This window comes from Pholis gunnellus (assembly GCF_910591455.1).
Source record: "Pholis gunnellus genome assembly, chromosome: 22".
Taxonomy (NCBI): domain Eukaryota; kingdom Metazoa; phylum Chordata; class Actinopteri; order Perciformes; family Pholidae; genus Pholis; species Pholis gunnellus.
Genome location: NC_136549.1, coordinates 5887467 through 5909190, shown reverse-complemented (window position 1 = coordinate 5909190; position 21724 = coordinate 5887467). Strand labels below are relative to the sequence as shown.

General features: G+C 43.9%; 2 protein-coding genes across 2 annotated transcripts in view; one reads left to right on the top strand and one right to left on the bottom strand.

The window, feature by feature from the left end:
• Window positions 1-21724, top strand: part of syn3 (synapsin III) — a gene marked incomplete at both ends in the record, with an annotated part of 85303 nt that overhangs the window by 34580 nt on the left and 28999 nt on the right. The window lies entirely within an intron of this gene.
• LOC306713901 (metalloproteinase inhibitor 3) lies at window positions 48-18061 on the bottom strand. The gene is made up of 5 exons (XM_079183747.1): window positions 17824-18061; window positions 9194-9276; window positions 7619-7730; window positions 5707-5828; window positions 48-2555 (listed from the first exon to the last, which is right to left on the bottom strand). The coding sequence occupies exons 1-5, from the start codon at window positions 17951-17953 to the stop codon at window positions 2358-2360; spliced, it is 645 nt and encodes a 214-aa protein (XP_079039873.1). The 5' UTR covers window positions 17954-18061; the 3' UTR covers window positions 48-2357.

Genomic DNA, 21724 nt, shown 5'->3' with positions numbered 1-21724 from the left:
AACATTTCTATAACCCTTACAAGGACCCCCACCTCCCACCTCCCACACACACACACTTCAGGAATCAGTGTTTACACACAGACTGTACACAGCTTCCTTGATTGGAATTTTTTTTTTTTTAAGGATCAATCTTGACCAAGTGTTTCTGTGTTAAGCAGACGGTATATTTACACAAACATGAACCACAGAAATAGTGACACGGAAACGCCACAGCTGGAGAAAGAGCCTCGGCAACACGTATAAAGACAGAACGGACATGTTTTGTCCAAAAAGAAATGTCTACCGGCGTAGATTTGTTTGCTTTACACAATTATTAACTTCTTGTAGCCTCTTAAAAACAACATGTTGCCTAATCATGACTCTTTGTATGTCGCATACTCGAGAGGAGGTTGACAGGTTGAAGACTATTCAGACTTTAAAAAAAAAAGAAGTAAAAACTGATGATGGATTGAAGGATGTTGTGTTGAAAGCAGAGAACTTGCAAAAATTAAACGGCGTAGATTAACATCACTGAAGTCAAATAACTTTATTATAATTTATCAGGCCTTTTGTTGAGTATCGGAAACTAACCTCCTCCGGTACGCTCTGACTGTAGCTTTAGTGTCCGGAGGTTTGAATTCTGTTTTCTCATGAAGAAAACTAAGAGAAAGCTACACTTTTTGTGTCATTTTGGAATGGAGATGAATGGATTTAAAAAAACAAAAAAACAAACACATTTTGGGAAATAAAGCTTATTGGCTTTTTTGCATATGCATGCACATTTCTCTATCCTGCTCGTGTGTGTCCGTTAAATATGAAGCCACAGCCACGAGGTGGTTAGCTTAGCTTAGCATTAAGACTAAGTTAAGCTAACCGACTCATCTAAGCAAGAAAGAATATAAGCATATTTCCGACTACTCTTTTTGAAAACAACCGACTTGGTCAAAGCCACAGTGATGTAAGATTCTCTGAGTGTTACTCATGTAGGGGCTGTAACAAATCTGTGTCTGTTCATGGAATGGACTGAAGGTACAGCACTGTGGGGGGGGGGGAGAATTTAGTGACAATATTGTTTCTTTCATATATATATATAATGTCCATTTGAAATAGTTAAATACAAAAAGATTGAATATACACTTACAAAATATGTCAATATCTGAAACCTCTGCTTCTACTTGACTTTCATTGGGTTGGTGAAGAGTACCAGTCAGGGGACTATGATCAGCTAACAAACTAAAGTACCTTATGTACTATACAACTGGAGATGCTGGTCCTTCATTCTGGACGGTTGCACAGGCTGCGATGGTCACAATGTAGTTTTGACTGTTGCTATATATTCTTTTCTTTTTTTTTGCAGATAATACCACATATTTACTGTGTACTCCAATAAACATATAAATAAATGCATTACAGAGGTTTCAGTTGAGTTGATAGTTCATTTCTGTAGCTTATGTTATATACAGCAAAAAATAAAATATCACCATCTCTGTAAGAAGTGAGCTCTTCCCTGCGTCGGCAACGTAACGCAGACATTTTTTTAGCATTTCTCTGATATTCAACAGTGCTCAACAGAAAGGGCGTTGTTTGTGATATAACTGCAAAATGAGTTACATTGCAAACATTCAGGTAAGCAGAGAGTCTACCATCCATAAAGACACGTTACACAAACTGTGAACATAATCAATGTATACTTTACTGTAAAACCATTTTCAAAAAAATAAATTGAGGCCGAAATAAGAGGTATAATTTTCAGAGATCATACCTCACATTGGCACTCGATCTGTGTTGTTGATGTGTAGAGTCTAATGCTAGCAAGTACAGTTCAGTAGCAACAATGTAACAGCTTTACATCTCAAATTTACATATCGATCATTGGCTGCTCTTTCATATCGCGTTCATTGATTGAAATTGATCTGATAGTTAATCACCTTTTTGAGATGCACAAAATGACCATAATACTGGGTTAGCAGTAGGCTAACTGTAGGTCGCTAATTAACACCAACGAGGCTTATTGATACTTAGAATTGTGTACAGGTGACTGCTTTTCTTAGAGATTAGTTCTTCAAGGTCTTAAACTTCTAATTGGTCTTATAAATGTCTAACACCACTGAACCCTGAAGAGACCGTTTGGTGCAAGGACTGTTTGATTCGTGGTTTGGGGAAATGAAAGTTCAAAAAAAGGTATTGTTTTCTATCAGAAGTGCTACGAAGCAGGCACTGTAATGGACGTGGTCTTTTCTCTGTTTCTTTTTGCCACTTTAAAGAGGCGGCCACCTAGGCAAGTGAGCTTAAAGAGTCCTGTAATTCTCTAGAAGTGATATGATTGGGACGGAGTCAGGGAGGCGGGCAGTGGATTTTGGGCTAGGGTTCGTTGAAGTTCAGGGGTCGGTGGCGTTGATGGTGGTTTTCTCACGTGTAGCCATGCCCCGGTACCAGCTGCAGTAGCCCTCCTTCTGCTGGATGCAGGCGTAGTGCCGGGACTGGTAGCCGGGGTATCCGAAGTGGGACAGCATGTCCGTCCATAGGCACTCGTTCTTCGAGGTCACGAAGCAGGGCAGGTAGTGGCAGGGCTTAATCTACAGAGACAGAGGCAAAAGTAAAGATGGAGCCATGGAGCGGGAAACAAAACTGGATACTAGCCACAACTACTGTAAACTCACTGTGTTTTCTTTACTCAAATAGTCATATGTCCCTTCTTAATGTAATAATATATTCCTAATATATTTTTGAAACTCAACCCCACCCTTCCTCCACTCATGTTTGTTTTCTTTTCTTGTCGTGTCTCTCTCTAATATGACCTCCTACCTTCATACTTTAAAAATTAAGATATTTTTATATGATTTGTCAGTGAGAGTTGGATAAGAATATTGACTCTAGTGCCTGTACACTAAATATGAAGCTAGAGACAGCAGGCAATTAGCTTAGCTAGCATAAAGATTGGAAACATTAACGTTTTTCCAAAGCTTACAAAAACTCCCATTTAGCATTTCTAAATCACTAATAAAGTTGAATCTTGTTTAACGTGTTAATTAATGAGCTGGTAGGTGTCTTTTTTTTAAGCTGGATAGAGCCAAGCTAGCGGTTTCCTTCCGCTTACAGGGCTAACGCTAAAGTAAGCTAACGGTCTCTTGGCTCTAGCTTAAAATTTAGCATACAATGTAGTCACCTAAATCTTTCTTTCCTAAATTAGTATACTTTCAAAATGAATGACATTCCTTTAATGTTACCTAACAACGTATCATTATTTATTTATTAACTTGTTGAAGCTAACTCTAATTGGTATCTTGTAACTTTAACGTTAGTCTACAGCAGGGGTGGCCAACCCGCGGCTCCCGAGCCGCATGCGGCTCTTTGCCCGGTTTCATGCGGCTCTTATGTTCATATCGAAGTTTGTATTTGTGTTTTTTTTATGTTCGTGTTCGCTTCGCTTGAGTTAAATACGGTATTTTCGTCAAACGCGCATGTGCGGCCACAGATTACGTTCCTCGTCGACCCATTTAACGCCGAGACGGACTGTTTGAAAGCCCCGCTAGTCACAGATGAGGATGCGGCTGAGTTGGAGATGATCGATCTTTGTGAGGAGGACCAACTCAAACCTTTAAGGGACGGGACCATTGAGTTCTGGAAAAGTGTGCCAATGAAAAAATACCCCAATGTCAAACGGGCTGCGCTTAAGATACTGTCAATGTTTGGGTCAACATACGTCTGCGAGTCTGTGTTTTCTACCCTGAAACACGTGAAATCAAAGCATCGATCTGTTCTGACTGACACCCATGTGAAAGAATTGCTTCGAGTGGCAACAACGGAATACAAGCCAGATTTGAAGAGGATTGTTCAAGGCAATGAATGCCAGAAGTCCCACTAAGTAACATGCATAGTAAAAGAAAAACACTATTGTAAATTATTATATTTTTGTTTGTGGACTTGGTTGAACTGAGAGTTTGTCTGTGTGAGACAGTGTACACAATGTTCATTGTTGAAAATGACTGGCCTGTGGTCTTAGGAGTCAATTTCTGTCATTATCATATTGGTGTGTGACATTTACAATAAATCTGGCTGAGCAAAGGTATGTGTGTGTGTGAGGAAGGGATAGGGTGATGTTCATGTGTGCCCATGTGTATGATGTGGCTCTTTGCGGTAACACAGTAAAAAATGTGGCTCTTGGTCTCTGACTGGTTGGCCACCCCTGGTCTACAGCCTAGAAGTCTGTGCAAAGGCCAAGTAGAATAAGCTTAATGGACCATTAACATATGAAAGAAATCTCACAGTTGTGCAAGAGAAATGAGCTTTGACGAAAGACAGTGAGTGTATGATTTGGTGGAAATATAAAAGCGTGAACATGCACTTGGTGAAACATCCAGAACATGGAATCATTGCTCTACTGCTTTCAGTTTTTGCTTTCAGTCACTTCCTGCAGCAGATTAATAGATGAGGTGTAAAAAGGCAGCTTTTTAAATAACAGCAATTGGTTAATAATAAGTGCAAACCCAGTAACCCTGGCATTCGTATGCTTTGTGCTGTGTGAAATGAATGTCAGCCATCTTCCTGAAGCGGTGATGTTTTTGTAGTTTTCCTAATGATTCAATTCGATTTTACTCGGCGTCTCTCGTGCGTCACACCTCCAGGTGCTCGCACAAAAAGAAGCTTGACGGATGAATGTACGCCGTGAATTGACAGGAAGAGTCGCATAACCACTCAGGGAGGTGATGAACGGAAACGCGGTGTTTAGCGACAGCGAAACGGAGTCAACAGCTGCACTTATCTGAATGAGCCAGCCAATTCAATTAGAAAGTTAGAGGGCACGCTTCTCATTTTGGGGTGTTTTTGTTATTCAAGCCTGGAGAGTGTGTCCTCCACGGTTCACAGACGTTTGACGTGACTTCCGGGTTTGAGTGGTTTCAATGATGTGTGCAGAATAACTTTGTAACAGGTGCGACACGCTTCCTGCGTTCCAGCGCAGTACATCATCATCATGCCGAGGAATGCGGAGGCTGACGGAACGCGTTTTTAATAAGTGTGATGATGTTTACGCCTGCCTGTGCTTACAGACTCTCAGGCTTAGGTCTCAGTTGATCGATGGACTTCTCCGGATGCCTCTGGGCTGCTGCCATGTACGCTCTGAGCACAGTTTACAGGCACTGGCCCGCACTGGGAACAAACAGGTCTCTCTGCTAATCCACTTATACTGATGGGGGCCGATGGAGTTAGCAGATGTCCTGGACACTGCTGTACAGTAGGACGTTTACGAGGCAGGTCGACAGCTGCACAGCGACGGGCTGCATGTTGTGAGTCGCATACAGAAACGGGAATGAAGACTTGAGCTGGTTCCAGAGCTGTTACTTAACAACTCCCAGTGAAACTTGTTTTCTCTCCGTTTCTGCTTCACATCCATGATGAATTATAGTGGAAATTAAGTTTGTGATTCAGTCTCAACAACAACGATGACTGCACAACATCCTCCAAACCGTGAAGGTCGTTTCAAGTATGAGTAAATGGGTTTTGCATGAGAAGTGGAACAGTAGCATTAATGAGCCTGAATTGGTTTGACCCTTCAAATACAAAGGGTACTTCAGTTAGAAGCATTTCCTTCCTCCTGTAATCATTAATAAGCACCCAAGTGGCCTTTTATAGAAGTCACAGCGGTTTTATGTTTAGTTTTAGTAGTGAAATGGAGGAGCAGTGAGCTTTAGCTCTTCCTCCTCCCTCATCTTTATGGTTTCCACTCACCCTGCAGTTGCAGCCCAGCTGGTAGCGATGATTGATGCCCTTCTTCTGGGCCAAGGAGAGGCGCTCCCACCGCTCGTTGAAGTTGCACAGCCCCGTGTAGACCTTGCCATCGTACACTCGACCTGTAGATGAAAACAGTGGAGGGAATGGGTCAACGCGTCGAGTCACGTGCCAATCAATCCAACGGTCGCTGAGATATTTCAATTCGGACCCAACTGTTGCCGGTATCTCATTTTGCTATTTGTCTAATTTCATAATCCTGCTCATGTAACGCAGGATAATGCAAACATACCGCTCAAGCAACCAAAGTTGTTTATCTTTGGTAAAACAATCTCACACAGTAAGCCCCACACTAAACCAACACCCCTATTTCTGAATATCAAAAGGTCAGCAGACGTCTATTTTTAGCGCCGGACCGTTTGCGGCTTACCGACTCTTGAGACAGGTGCACCGCGGCGGCCTGCGACACCATCAGGAACATCGTGAATTGTCACCAGACATCTCCTTCACCGTGTTGTCACCACGCGGGAATTTGACAGCTCACAAATATGTGCTTCTTTCGACCCCTCCCCCTCTGCCTGTATCCCCTACACTGGGATTACTGGAGTCACCAGCAGGCTTATTACATGGTGTTGAGTGTGTGGCATGACTCTCAAATACTAATAAGTACCAGAGCATCCGAGGCTCAATCAAAAGAGAGCCAAGCAGCTCGTCTCATAGGCCCTGATGCCTATTGCCGGTAATGCGGTCTTGATCGTATGCAGGGAGTTATTATAGAACCTTGAGAGCAGCGGACGACATCGGTGATGTCACTCGCACCCGGACTCGGGTAAACAGAGCCGCCGCTGCCCGGCAACGCCGGCTCGTTCGCTTGCGCTGTGGGGTGCAGTTATAGTATTTACAGGTCGGGACTTAGCGACAGCTATATATGCCAAGCACCGCAGGGTCCAAAGTAAACTGCACCTCCGTTGGAAATAGCAAGTCATAAAAAGCTTGTGCTGGAAAACGCCGGTCGCTTCCTGTTGGCTGTTAATGATAAGTTGTGAGAGAATTGCTTTCTGCTGTTTCTGGCCTGCAACGTTGAGGGAAATGAGTGCAGTTTTTTGTTTGTTTTGTTGTTAAAGGGCCCCTGCTTTGCCTGCTTGCACAGTGGCAAATGGAAGGGTATAAATAGTGGGAAAGTTTGTGTCACAGGTCAAATGAAGAAGTCCCTGGAGAGGAGTGAGGGACTACGTCAGACCAAACAGGTCTGAAATACCAGATAAAACAAGTTTTCTCTATATATATATATTTTGAAATATTCCAAACCCAAAGGCATCTCATTAGTAGCTATTGCACCTTTCATAAATGCTGCAGAAGCATACAGGGACAGTGAAAAAGATTTGTGTCCTTACGTTTTGGCAACACATCTCAGGTACAATATTTAAAATGTACTTATTAAGCTTTGCGCAGAGCTTTCGACCATATCCCATGGACTTCTTCTGTGAATGGGACTTTCTTGGGTGTCATCCTGTTATCACGTGAATGCAGTTCTCTACTTAGCTCACGTGATGACGCCTTAAGGACATCAAGGAAAAATGGTTGGAAAGCTCCTGGAAAAGCTAAGTAAGTGATCCTTGAGTTTAGAATATTTAACCACGGACAGTTTGACCTTTACAAATAAAAGCTTAATTAAAGTTGGCACTCCAGTTATTTTGTATTCCAGTTCTAAATAGTTTGGAGACTTGGGAAAGACTAATTAAAAAACGAACGGTCAAAATCAAAGCAACAGATGCTGTTATATTCTGACTTTTGGACCCTTGTGTGGTTCAAGCTCCAAGAAGACAGAATCCTACACTTCCCATAATGCAACTTGATGAAGTCTATCGTAAAAAACCCTCCTTGACCAACCCCTGTCGGCCATTGAGCTTACCTGTGATCAGGTACTGGTACTTGTTGATGTCAAACTTCACGCCGCACAAACTCTCCGAGGCGTCCGTGTAAATGTGCTGCACGTGCTGCACTTTGTCGAATCCTTTGTACATCTGCAACGACACGAGAAGCAACGCTGGCGTTAAAAACCAGAATCAAACAACTCTTCACATACATTTTCAGGAATGAAAACAGTACGCCGGCTTTATCAGATCACATTCCTTGAGGAATGCCTCTCAGGAGAAGGAGTACTGGGCTCTGCCCTTAACTAAATCACAGATAACATGACTGTGTTGTGTAATGTTCTTCCACTTTGATGCTGTTTGGCCAAGGGCATTGCCAAACCGTGGACATCAGCTCCTTCTATTTATCCCGGGTATGCAGAGCCAACAGTCAGTGTTTGCCCCGAGAACTGTTGTGGGTTTTTTTTCAGTGTAATTTATTTGTCTGGGAACAACAGGAAATCCCTGTTTAGATGCGTCTCCCCCAGAAAAACAGAGCAAACTGTTACTAAAGCCTGAAACTGTGGAGGTTTTAGGAAAGCCGAAGGCATTTGTCTCACAGGATTTGTTGAAATTTGGAGGGAATCGCATGCTATTACAGCCCACAAGGAAAACCACTGTTTTGCAGTACAAACCAGCAGACTGTAATACAAATAAATAACCCAAGAGGTGCAAAGGTCGCCTCTAATTCCTGGGGATAATCCTAACAGTGATGATTGGTGTGCTTCGCTAACAAGAGGCCACTTAATGCCTTTGTACAAACTGGGATTGTACTGACGCAGTGCACGCCTCTGTTGAAATGTTTACACTCGGAGCGAGGAGTTTGGTTGAGTTGTAATGCCCGTAAGCCCGCTAATCCTCCGGCCTGGCTCCTGTCTGAGCAGCAGGCCGATGTCAGCATCTGTCGGAAATATGCAGCGTTATGTAAGAACATAGAGGAAGTGAAGAGCAGGCTTTCATGCTAAGCATCCCAAACTGCTTTTCCGCTGTCACAAGGCGGCTGAGTGGGTGGAGAGGCAGTCAGTGTAGTTCATTTTAAGGGTATTCTTAAATGGAAGAAACACATTTTTTTGTTTTTGTGTTAAAAACACTTTCCATGCAACGACCTTGTGCTTCCAATCAGAATCCAGGGTTATATAAAGCAGAGAATTTGTCACGTGGGGTCGTTGAGCATGACATGGCAAACTCTTTCTGAAGCTTTTGCAATAGAGTGGCTGTGATAAAAAAAAAAAAAAAAGACGCCATTCAAACCAAATATTCCAGCATGTCCAATCTGAGCATTCTGCTATATTGACAACAAGCATGTTCACTCCACCAATACCTCCCTTCCCTATATTTCAGCGAATAGTTCAACATGTTGGGGAACACACTTACTCGCTGAGTGTTATAAGTAGGAGCCAGCCAGGGGGCGATTAGCTTAGCTTTGCTAAAGACTTGATGCAAGGGGAAACTGTTAGCTTGGCTGTGTCCAAAGTAAAATGAAGTAAAAAAGGACAGAAATGTACAGACTTCAGGTTGTCTTCATGACTAAAACGTGTAAACTTTGAGGTGTTAGTTGATGTTGACACGCTCACCTTCATTTGCTTGACTGTGTAGCGCATCGTTCCAAAAGGTCCATCTCTCAGAAGCTTCTTGCCCACGACTTTAGCTCGAATCACTGTGAAGAGAGGAGACAGACGTCAGCGCATCACTTTGAAATGGTTTGGACAAACTGTCACATTCCTCCAACATAGAACCATCCAATCCATCAAATAGCACTCTGCCTCAGCCAGTAGGAGGCATTAGCAAACCCATTATGAAGACCATTTCAGGACCGGTTGGCGCTGCAGTTAATCCGTTTATCCGATTTTCTGCATTGCTGCTGTTTGCCAAGGAAGGCCAATGGGAAGAAAACCCGCTACAGGGACTTTTGAGTTTGATACAGAGATTAGAGGGAAAGAGGCCTCGTCCATGTAGCAGGGCTTCATTCTCACTGCTGGTGTTTGGGATAAGTGCTCATTCTGCCAACGGTGGAACCTGTAGCAACCACAGGAAACTTTTTGAATCTTGGTTTTGATTTTGTAGCTGTAGTTATTCTGATCAGAATTGGCAAGATGACTCCAATCACATTAAAAACACCAGGGTCACATGAGGGGGCGGGGGGGGGGGGGGATACTGTGTGTCTCCTGTTTCCTTCTATATTGGGATCAGGGCTAGAAAAAGATATTATCGGTGTGCCGGACCCTCATGTAAACGTCTGCGAGGTGAAAACGCTCAGTTGTGACTATGATTTGTTTTCTTTCCCTCATGCTGGAGTAAAGGGGCTTATTGTGGAAGGGAGTGCAGAAATGAGGGATCATTTGAGCCGGTGAATACGAGTCTAACCAGAGCTGCGGGCCCTGCATGTAGGCAGTCTCTCCTCTGTGAAGTTCACCTGCTGCCCACAGCAGACACAACTGCCGCAGACACAACTAACACTGGCCTTGTTTGTTATTCTCTCCCGGCGGAATTTCCTTAACACATTCTTCAGGGGCTCACATTCCCCAGAAAGGAAAAAACAAAAAAAGCGGAGCCTTTCGTTCTTTTCCTGAAGAAAGAAATGAGGCGTGTGGCATGTTCTGTTTGTCTAGCTGTCCTACTTCCAGGCAAGTGGGAATGGATATAAAAATAAAAGTCAAACAGGAAGCAGTTACAGCACGGCCACCCAAAATTGGTGACCACACATTTATTTTGGACATGAAGACCCCAGTTTGAACTAAGTGTTTATTTAAACAACCTCAGAAAAACGTATTTTAAGCCAGTACGAACTAATCTAAAGAATGGGGCCACCCTGCAGCTTATTGAATAGAAATATAATGTACTGTTTGGTTCATTTATTTTGGTGTATTTGAGGAATCTTTCTGATCATGATCAGTACAGTTCAGTACTTGGATGCTTTGAGCTAAATGCTAACGTGAGCGAGCAATGACAATGCTAGCATGTTGATGTTCAGCAGGTAATGTTTACCATGGTCACCATCTTGGTTTAAGTGTTAGCATGCAAACATTAGCTAACAAGCACTAAACACAAAGTTCATCGCAGTGTTGGACTAGGAGAAATTTAGACTTGAAGATGCCGTTAGAAGTCAGAAGATCACCAAAGCAATTATAATGTATCCTCTGAAGACCACGAATGTCTATATGAAGGTTTCATGGCAATCCTTCGAATGATTCTTAATATATTTAGCTGAAAACCGCAAATGTCAACTCATGGTGGTGCTGGACAAAAAGTCCGGGGATCACCGAAGCCATCGGGATTCATCCTCTGGGGATCATGAATATCTGCACTAAATTTCATGACAATCCACCCATTTGTGTGGACCAAAGTGGTGGACGGACCAACTGACACTGCTAGTGTTACTAATTATCATATCGTTGTGGTTAGGGTTTTAAAAAAAAAAAAAAAGGCGCCACAAGTTAAAAGCAACGTCGATTCTACACAGTACCCCACGGGTAAATGGCGCTTTAGAATATCCACCATGCATGAAACGCTGCAATACAAAAACGGAAACATCTTTCAAACGAGCATGTGAGGCAACACATGAGGCAGGTCACAGAGGTGATTGTTTTTCAACTGTCGACATTGTGTTTTAACCGACTGACTTCCACCGCCAGCTTCACAATAAATCACAACCAAGGCAAACGCATCTCATTTCAGAGCCCCCTGCGTTCCCTTTCACAGGAACCTGCTGCAGAACATTTCCATTAATCTGTCAACTCTTCTAATATGAGCCTGAGAGCGCCACTGCCTGACGGACCTCTGCTAAACGTACCCAAATGCAGTTTGACAGACGTTTGCCGCTGCAATTACAGAGGAAGCGGGGCACAATTACGGAGGAATGCAGATATAACGGGATACGTTTGCCTCTGTTAAACACACTGCTGCCGTTATTTTCGAGCCTCACCACCCCCTGAAACCTCCTCTGCCCTGACCTCAAGAGCAACCCTCAGGAGAAACAAGTGTTTGAAGGGCTTCAGGTCAGCTGCTTTCACATCCAGATAGGTCCCCTCTTGTTGGACGGCAGCCACTAATTGGCCAGTGATGGTGCCATCACCCAGAGGAATGTGTGAAGGGCCTCAGCTGCTGCAGAGAGACAGAGGACTGGTGTCATTCCTCTGCAGTGACCCCCCTCACAGTTCAGCAGTTATATTTACATACAGCCACTACGTTACAAGTGTTTATATAACCCACTTTCCCACAATACCCTGCTCTAACTGGTTACTATAGACGTACTGTGTAGACATCAGTTTCTACCTTCTAAACTCTTCTTTTTACAACTTTAACTTCCTGTACTTGTGTCTGTGTAGTTATCTCATGAGAGTGCGTGTATGTATATATATACATATACATACACACACATATTCACTTTCTACTTTTATTGAACTAATACTGAAACCACAGGCGATACATATTCAAGCAGAAACATTGATTGATTGCATACTGCTGTAACTGTTTGATGCTTCACAAGTATTATGACATTCAAAATCATTTAATTCTGATTATTTACCATAATTGACAGTACTGCTAATGGTTAATAAGGTGATTTCGGTAGGATATAAGGCAACTGAAGTGCTTGTATTTGCAACCTTATTTGGCGGAACTTTCCAGATACCATGAATCTTAAAGTTTCATTTCAATTTGAATACTATTTTTGCAGTAAATCTATAATAAATGCACGTTAATAACTCTCTAATATATGATCTAGTCGAGTTGAAATATCCATCAGCCTCTCTATACTGTAATGTAAAGAGGTTCTCTCCCTCTTGCTTGCTAAACATGAGGAATTACAGGCCAGGCCCGTGACGCACAAGTATTCATCTTCTGCAGAGGATCTGACATACATTTTCAAGTGTGGGAGGCTTTTCGTGATAAGAGAGGTAACCAGGGTCTGACAACAAACAAAGTGAATCCATTTCTCCCTCGGTATCTCTTGCCGAAAGCAGGGGATTACACAAGCGTGAAATGCCAATGTGAAATCTTAAGGTGAGCATGTAATTTAGTGAAACATTTATTTCAGCCTACGTACAATGTGGCAGACTGCAGGCATGACAAGAATAAGGTTGCTCAGTCGTGTGTGTGTGTGTGTGTGTGTGTGTGTGTGTGTGTGTGTGTGTGTGTGTGTGTGTGTGTGTGTGTGTGTGTGTGTGTGTGTGTGTGTGTGTGTGTGTGTGTGTGTGTGTGTGTGTGTGAGAGGGAGAGAAAGAAAGGCAGCGGGGCGGTGACGGTGATTTTAGTATGCGGAAAGTGGTCCAAGTTCGGGGAGGCGTGTGGGAGGAAGAGGAATTCTCAAGACAACACACCACCACGCTCGAAAAATCAACAGTGAAACTGAAGCCGCTGTAACGCTGGAGCATCGCGCCCCGAACGTCCTCTTACCGGTCGGCAAAATGCAAAGGCAGCCTATGAAGTATGAGCTTTTCTCACTGCGTCTGATGGCTGATGATTACCAGGTTTCAACGAGGCGACAAAACGCTCCCGTTGGATTGAGCCATGGGAATCTCTAATGCATGTAGTCATTGGTATCCAAGTGTGATGCCAGCTGACCTCAAAAACGCTAGCTGTCCGAGCTCAAATTGGTGTCTTTTGTTAGCTTTGCCAACAATTCTTTTATCTTTTTATTATGAATTCCTTCACAACAAAGCCCTGTCTCCAAATTAGATCGTAAAAGAGCAGTTAGTCTGGCGTTATCTGGGCACGCTTGCTACCATGTTTCCTGCTTTTCATATCTCCCTCTCTCTCTCTTTTTCTTCGCCATTCGCTCACCTGTTCTGTCTCTTTCTCGCCGGCTGCCTTTAGACTAGCTGGTCAGATGATTACCGAACCGTAAAGTCCTGTTTTGTAGTTTGATCTGCTGCTCCCATTTGTAAAAGTCTGTCGTCACAAAGGTGACATTCTGGAGATAAATCTAATTTATTATAATTGTTACAAGGTCGATAAGGGCAACGTTAGTCAAATGCTCCCTTTACAGCCAGCATAACTGAAGGTGAATAACCCATTGGCGTGTGGTGCAACAGTGGTTGTGCCATGGGTGTGTGCTGGGCTGATGTCGTCGCCCCCCCCCCCCCCCCCCCGCCGCTGTGTGGTCCTCAGAGAAAAGGGCGGGACGGACTGGACATTTGATACGCCTGGGTCTTGGGACGAACAACCCAGACTGGAACGGAATCCAGAACCTTTTGACATTGCGTCGTATTTTAGCTCACTTTTTGGGAAAGCTACGGACATCTGATCCAAGCTCACACAACGCCTGTCACAACAGGAGTCCTGGCTTCACTCAGGTTATCATCTGACACCTGTTGACCTGCAGTCGAGGAGGGAAGCCGTGATTTAACTAAACGCCTCTCATGAGTGGAAGGAGGTGGAGGGCGTACTGGTACCGGGAGAGCGCCGTCGCAAAAAGCCCCGGGCCAGGTCGCTCTTAACCCGCTACGCAGCACAAAGCTGCTCTGTGCTGCACAGAAATACCCACGGCAGGGCGGGATCCGGTTCTCTTGATGTCCTGATCCTCAATCCCAAACCCAGCATAAAACACACATCGCGCTAATCCCCGGCAACTGACCTGGTTCGCGGCGCAAGCACGTAAAGGTTTGCTCTGTCACCCCGAGCACTCGGGAACTAGCGCCCTTTACAGAGCGATATTAAATCTCCGGGGTCAGAGTTCACCGCCGGGCCTCTAATCTTGCTTTTCGGAGGGCTTTGGAAAAACAAGCCCTGCTCATTTCTGCTTGTGAACAGCAAGCTTTCAACCCAGCGGCCTGAGAGCAGCCAACAAGTTCTCCAGCTCATTGCCTGGTGCCCAGGTATGTTAGCGGCAAGACTGACGGGACATATCTCACCTACTCAGAACAGAGATAAGCTGGCCAAATGCACTGTGGGACATTTTTATACTTGAGTGTGATTAGCAAGGACTCAAACGGTAGTTAAGAAAATTCACTCAAATGCATTCCAATGTCTCTTTAACATTCCACCATCAGAATGAAAGCCAGACACACAGAAAAAAAGCCCGTCTTAAATATTTCTATTTAAACGTGCCAAATGAAGAGAGACAGACTCCAATAACCCAATTGCCAACCCTTTAACCTAATTGTGATTCATCCAGTGGAGTGCGTGCGGGTGATTATGGGTCAGGGCCAAGAAAACAAGAGCTTTGAACTAAACTACGGGTCTTAAATTGGGAAGATTCAGGCCTGTCGCCTTTGATGTCGACAGTGAGAATTACAGGGTTTCTCCCTCGCTGCATTAGCATTCCAACCCCGTACTTTTGTCTCTGTGTTTGAACCGGGCTTCGTGACACAAGCGGAAGCGCATGTTTTTAGCTTAAGGTGATAGAAATAGGATAGACGTTAAATTAAAGAATGAACCAGGATTGTAGGATCACATTGTGTTATTTTATAGTGTATTCTGTACACATTCACATGAAACCTCTGAACTGATGCTTTGACTTGCATTAACATCGGACAAGTTACCTTTTATTTTACGCCAAGCCATACGTGGGAAAAAAAAGACAATAAAAGCGGAAGTTAGATCATTCAGGCTTCCTTCACACGTCTTGAAAGTCTGGACTTTGTTTCTTCCAATTAAGGAAGTCCAAGAAAAAGTCAATTTGAACCCAGATTAGTGAAAGTTACTGGCTGTGACCTTTGCATCCAACCAGCGTTTCTCTCTGAGGACCGAGGGGCAAGACGGTCCGCGTGCATTCAAAGCACACCTCGAGCTAAGCCGAGACCTTGGAAATGGGATTTGTGGGGCTCACGACTGATCACTGCGCCCATTGAAGTCAGTCCCAGATTTTCAGTGGGTGCAAACACCACGAGCTATATCTGAAGGACTGTGAAAGGCTTCGCATGAGTGAAGACGCTCCCACAGGCCTTGTGGTCAGGGTTTACCAAAGAGCAAGAGACATGGAGAGACCCTTTTGGGTCCTGGAGTTGCAATATCTGCCACATTTCACCGGATTCCTCTCATAAATGTGGGGTTCTGAGAGGTCTAGTAGGCTTAATCTGCAACTCCTCCCCTTTAAGCCCCTTCAGAGGATTCACCAAAGCGCCGTAGCGAGTTCCCGTCCACGTCACCTGCACCTACATAAAACACACTGGTTGGGTCCTTCGAATTTGGGCAAAGAAGCTTAAATTTCTTGGCTTGCGTTTGGAGGAGCCGTTGGAAGAGGAAAGCCTTGTAGTGCGGTGAGGATGTACAGTGTTTAGTAAATAGGACACTACAATTTGAGGTCATAATTGAAGGAGTAGTTCAATGTTTTTTGGAAAAATGCGTATTTGTTTCTTGCCAAGTTGAGAAGATTGATACCACGGTTATACATTGACTTTGAAGGAATAGCCTGCAGCCGATTAGCTTAGCTTAGCTGAGCTCAAGACTGGAAACAATAGCAAACGGCTAGTCTGACTATGTCTAAAAGGTGACAAAATCTGCATACGAGCACCCCCAAAGCTTACTAAATAGCCGGTTAGCTCAGCTTAGCATAAAGCTGGAAACAGTTAGCCGGGCTCTGTCCAAAGGTGACAAAATGTGTCTACGAGCACCCCCCAAAGCTTATTAATTAACATGTATCTTATTTGTTTAATTTGTTCGAAAGCCAAAGTGTCAAAGCTCGATTATTTTAGTCTAGTTTAGCATAAATATCAGTTACCTTACAGAATATTATTAATTTTGGATTTATCTTGCGAATAAGCAAATAAGTGTTTCCCAAAATGTCAAACTATTTCTTTTGAGGATACAATGGTACCTGTAAGGATAAGGAATGAGCTTTGGGCATAAGTTTAGGAAACATATATTCTTAATGTGATTTTGTAGGTGTATTTAACATGAAAAAGGGATTTTTTCCTTTCTCCATGAGCGTCAATAAGGACTGTGTAACCCATCATTCTCCTCTCTACTGGTGACCACTAGTAAATGTAACATCATTAAAAAGTGACATCAGAGTGTGTTTGTATGTATATGGACATTGCTGCAGAAACTAGGACTTCCCTTGTTCGTCGACACAAGACTAACACATGGGCTACACACATGGCTGCAGTGTGTGTGTGTGTGTGTGTGTGTGCTCAGTTTAGACTGAGAGATTATTGTTTGACAGTGTGTCAGGGTTTTAGAGAGCCTCATGACGGTTTCACGCTTTTAGGTCAAGTGATAGCGAAGCACAATATCAGCCGCACTCAAAAAGCTTCTGCCTAATATCACGGAATGTGTGTGGCTTTAAGTGACGGGTCGTCAGTCAAAAGAAGCTCGTGTCTGCTTCCTCTCTAGAAGTCAGACGTCCTCCTGTCCCATCTGAGACATTTCATCCCTAAAACGGCATGCAACACCCCCCCCCCCCCCCTCTCTCTCTCTCTCTGCCCCCACAAGGCAGATCAGATAATCCCAGAGTCCTTACCAGCGTTATCTAAAAAACACAGGCCAGTTTGGACTGGCGCTCCAGGCTGAGCCAGATCCCAAGTTCATATTATTCCGGGTAGTCAGAGAAAGCATAACCAGGCAGTAAAACAAGCTATGTAACCCCCCCCCCCCTCCTCGTTTGTGTACCAGAGACTGAGCATATCTGAGTTACAGCTGAGTGGCTGCCCGACAGAGAAATACCAGAGTGTGCAGATAAATAAGCATGATTTAAAACTGTGGATCCTTTCATCAACTGCTGTTAATGCACACCACTCATACTTATTAACCTTTGAGCCACACAAGCATGCCTTTATAGCTTGAGAAAAAAAAAATACGATAAAATCCAAATTTCATCAATTTGGGGATGGGAAGCGTGAGGGGAACCCTTGATTTAGTGTAACAGCGTCACTTCAAGAAGCATCACTGGCGTAAGCCACTGACCACAAACTGTTATATTACATTATATTCCAATTAAATAATAAAAAAATACAATTGTAATCTGAAAATGGCAGTAGTAGTAGTTGTGGTGTAAACATTTGGTTGAAAGTAAAAAAAAAAAAAAAAAAAGGTAGTTAATGACAGATCTAATAGTCACAATTTATTTTATTTACTAAAGTTCCTCTATAATCAAAAGGGGGATCTAGCCTGAACGACGCGCATCCAGCAAACTGATCGCAGGTCAGTCCTCTCTCCTGCTGACAGGCAGCAATTTTATCTAAACATCTGCTCTCAGTACAGGGGTTAGAATAATAAAAGAGGCTCGTTAACGGCGGTAAAATGGTCGATGTGACCCGTCACCTACCTATGTCGGAGTTGCAGAAGGCGTCCTGCGGGTGCGACAGAGCGCACGAGCAGCCCTCCGTCAGCTGGTTAACCTGCAGGCTGCCGAAGACAAACAGCAGGCTGAGCAGCTGCTGGTACATCGACTGCATTTTTTCTCTCCAAACTTTTCCACTCGATTAAAGCGTACGGGGTCCGGCTGGGCTGCGTGTAATGTCCAAGTCTCTGCTCTGGTCGTCGGGTGCGTTCTCTTGCTCGCTCGTGCGCTTGCTCCCCTGGTCCCGGAGAGGCGCTCCAGCCGTACATATAGCGCGCCCGGAGAGCTCGCGTTCACGCCCCCTCTCCACCTCTGCAGCTCGCGGGCGGGAGCGGCCAATCAGCGGCCGGTGATGCCATTAGGAATTACAGACATCAGACACGATGACATACTGGAACTTTACTCTTATTTTCCCAGACTGACACCGAACAAAAAAAAGAAATAGGTGCGCAGAAAAATAAACTAGGATTGGCGAGCGGATGTTTATGCATATCTGGAGTTCGCCGTGCTTTTTCTTGTTCTTGGAAAATGGTTATTAGAATGGTTTGAAGTACAGGAAACTGAAATGATGTATGGAAACAATAATAATGCATATATTTATTATCATGCTGCAGTGTAAAGACCTACATTTTTTTTTTTAAATTATGTCATATAAATGATGTAAATTACATTTATATTCAATATGATAATAAACTGATATAAATGAAGAAATGGGTCACACAGTTTCTCATGATGGGATAGAAATGTGTGTAAAGTTGTCCTTTATCTCCAATAGATATACCAAACAAAGTAATACAAGATATTGCCTGTTTTTTCTTCTCACTTTTCACCAGAGTCTCACTTAGTCATCCCGCCCACCCCCTGACGCCTCCTTAATTAGTAATACTTAAAGTATATTGAATGCAGGGTGCAGCCAGTCTGCTGCAATCAGGGGCAACAGATGCAGGTTTATCTCTGAGCGGCTAGAAACAAAGAGCGGTGAAAGCAAGCGAAGGCTCCAGTTTAGTTTTTACACGTTTTGGTGTCGTTATTGGGATTAAGCAGCTTTTATTTATTTATTTTTAGTTAATCTTCAAAGACATTCAGCCTAAAGTAAAGGCATTATGTGCGCGACATGTGGCTCGCTTAGTCAGATTTTATTCTGAAGATGGATTCACTCAAGTTACTTTCAGGGCACGATCAGTGAAATTAGCCAATTAAAGCCTCTTTTCTCTTCTACTGGAGCAGCGTTATCGCTGCAGAGGCTTATCTGCAGAGGCTGAGGGAGCTATGTTAAGGGTTGACGCTACTCACGGTTACATAACCAAGCTAGAAGTAATCAGGTCGGGGAACTCTGACCCTTAATGTGCTTTCATTAACAGTTATCTCAGTTTAAAGAACCTGCGTGACCAGATACAGCCTTTATTTTGTACTTAACATGGCAGTGAAATACAAGTTTTCTCATACTTTGATATTAAGAAAATTAACTCTTTTATTTGCTACTTAATTAGTCTTTTACAAATAGACATTTTTGCTTGAGCTCATGATTAAAAAAAACAGGATATATTGTTTTAGACCAGAATAATATGCAGGAAGCGTCATGAATTGTTTCACAGTTTCCATTCACCCTTCACCCGTGACTCAGACTCACATCAAGAATTCATCATCATCCACTATGTTTTGTTTCTTCCACTATATCTACTTTCACTATTACCCAGAAAATAAGCCAGTGTTTGTTCAGCGGTGTGTTCAGGTCAGGAACCAACGCGAGGACATTTACCATCTGTGGAAATTCAACACCACCATCATGGAAGTTGTGTTTTGTCAGAGGTACGGCCTCATCTTCAGGACCGGGCGCAGGTCAGCCGGTTGGCTGCCGTTAACCATTGATGATGTCCGGCCAGATATTATTTCAGCCTCCAACCAGAAGTCTGAACTAACAGATTTGTGACATTCCTTAGTCAGACGCTGCGCCGGCATGCGTGACAGGTGGATTTGCATTTTGTTATGCCCAAAAGAGGCGATGAAAGCAGAACGGTTCAGACTCTCAGGAAGTCTCAGGGAAGCTGGGGAGAGAGGGGATTCTCCCGGGACATTGTTTCATAGGACTTCACTCGCACATAAAGAGGTAAAACAGCCCTGCATTCCTAACATTTATCCCAAAGATTACAAGTTGAACCAGCCAAAAGAAGGAAACGGACCTATTATGGCATTCCGTAATTGCGTCAATAGATTTAATGTGACGTCCACCCTCCAACACTCATTATCAACACACAGTATTCAGTTACTAACCCTAGTATTACTCTGTTAATTTGATCATTTGGGGGCTAGCTTGTTTGCTGTTTGACCAGGAGTTTGATGGAGGGTGTTCTCAGTTTGGGCCCCTGTGTGTTCAGGTGATAGACGGGTCCGGCAGCTACGTGTTACCCTGGGCTGGAGGTGATGGGGGGGGGGGGGGTCGGCCTCTACCAAAAGAGGACACATGAGACACCCGGTTGCAAAGTTGTCTTATGTGCACGTTGTGTTGTTTTAGCCGGCTTGCTAACATTAGCCAGGAGGAAGCCTAGAATCACCAGTCTTCGTTCAGAGTTGGAACTCTGCGTCTCCACTGTGAGGACCGGACATTTCCTGCAGCGTTGCTTGCAATCAAGTGATTACGTCACTTTTGATGGTCTGTACCATCCGAAACCAAAATATCCCTATCTAAACACAACCCATGTGTGATGCAGAAGGTGAGACATGTGGTGGTGGAGGAAGTTGTTTAAAAAGCACCTTTGGCCAAGTTCTAATTAGCCAAATGTAGACTATCCAGATGTCCAGTAGTTACCGTGTGGTAGAGCGGTGTAACAGACGATCATATACAGTTTCAGCGATGAAAAACATCAACGCCTTAAACGGCAAAACCCTTTATTAGTTCCTCCCAATTAAAGACGAATGGCGTCCGTCCGGAGCAGCCGTTCTTCACAGATGTTCAACTATCACACAGGGAAAAATCCATCATGCCATGGACTGAGTTGTACAATCCCAAAGTCAGAAAATAGGCCACAAGCCATTAGAGCCACATACGTAAGTTATGTTTTTGTTGTGTGATTGATTGCCGGTTACATGTTTGGCCCTTTTTGGAGTCATCTGGGGACTCGCCTGTGGTAAAGAGGCATAAAGGCCCTCTCTTGAAAATAGAAGTTTCCGAGGCAGGTTGACGGAAAGTGGCTTCAAAATGAAGGCAAACTAAAGCGTGACGCTTAATCACAAAATATATCTTGGAAAGTAGCAAATATCCCCCAAAAAAAAAGATGTATTATGTGCACGAGTGTATGAAGGAGAATTTTCCTTTTAGAGAGAGCTGCTCGCCACATGTGTGTGTGTGTGTGGGGGGGGGGGGGATCAATGTGTCTTGCAGCTGTCCTCACATGATAGGTCGCACCACAGTGAAATAGATGAGGCCTTCCTCTGAAGTCTCAGCCCGACAACAAGGTCACTGTGTTTTGAAACGCTGCGGCGTCGCCAACAAAATCGTGTGCCACTAATTAGCAAAAGTGTGTGCTCTAGTTTAACTTTACTGTCAGAAATGGGACAAGATAAAAACGGAGGAGTCGTCTCCAGAACATTCGGGTTATGTGTGTCTCTCACAGCTTGTAACTATGACTTGATCCACGCAACAGGACCCTCCGGAAATGGTGTCGCCGAACTGGGCCAACGTATCGTAAAGCGTAATGCGGAGCAAAGAGCAATTGGAGAAGAAGAAAAAAAGGCATCTTCTGAGGACGGGCCGTCCGCCGGGGGGAGCAGACAACAGCATTGTGTACCGGAGGTCTACTAGAAGGCGTGCGCGGTTCTGAGTGGACAAAAGAGATCAGACCGGGTGACTCAGAGGAAATACCTTTCATCCGACTGACGAGCGGCTAAA

Coding starts and splice junctions, on each gene's coding strand:
- LOC306713901 (XM_079183747.1), bottom strand. CDS start 17,953: ATGCAGTCGATGTACCAGCAGCTGCTCAGCCTGCTGTTTGTCTTCGGC. Junction 9,277..17,823: donor CTTCTGCAACTCCGACATAG/GTAGGTGACGGG, acceptor CTCTCTTCACAG/TGATTCGAGCTAAAGTCGTG. Junction 5,829..7,618: donor GTACCAGTACCTGATCACAG/GTAAGCTCAATG, acceptor TTTCATCTACAG/GTCGAGTGTACGATGGCAAG.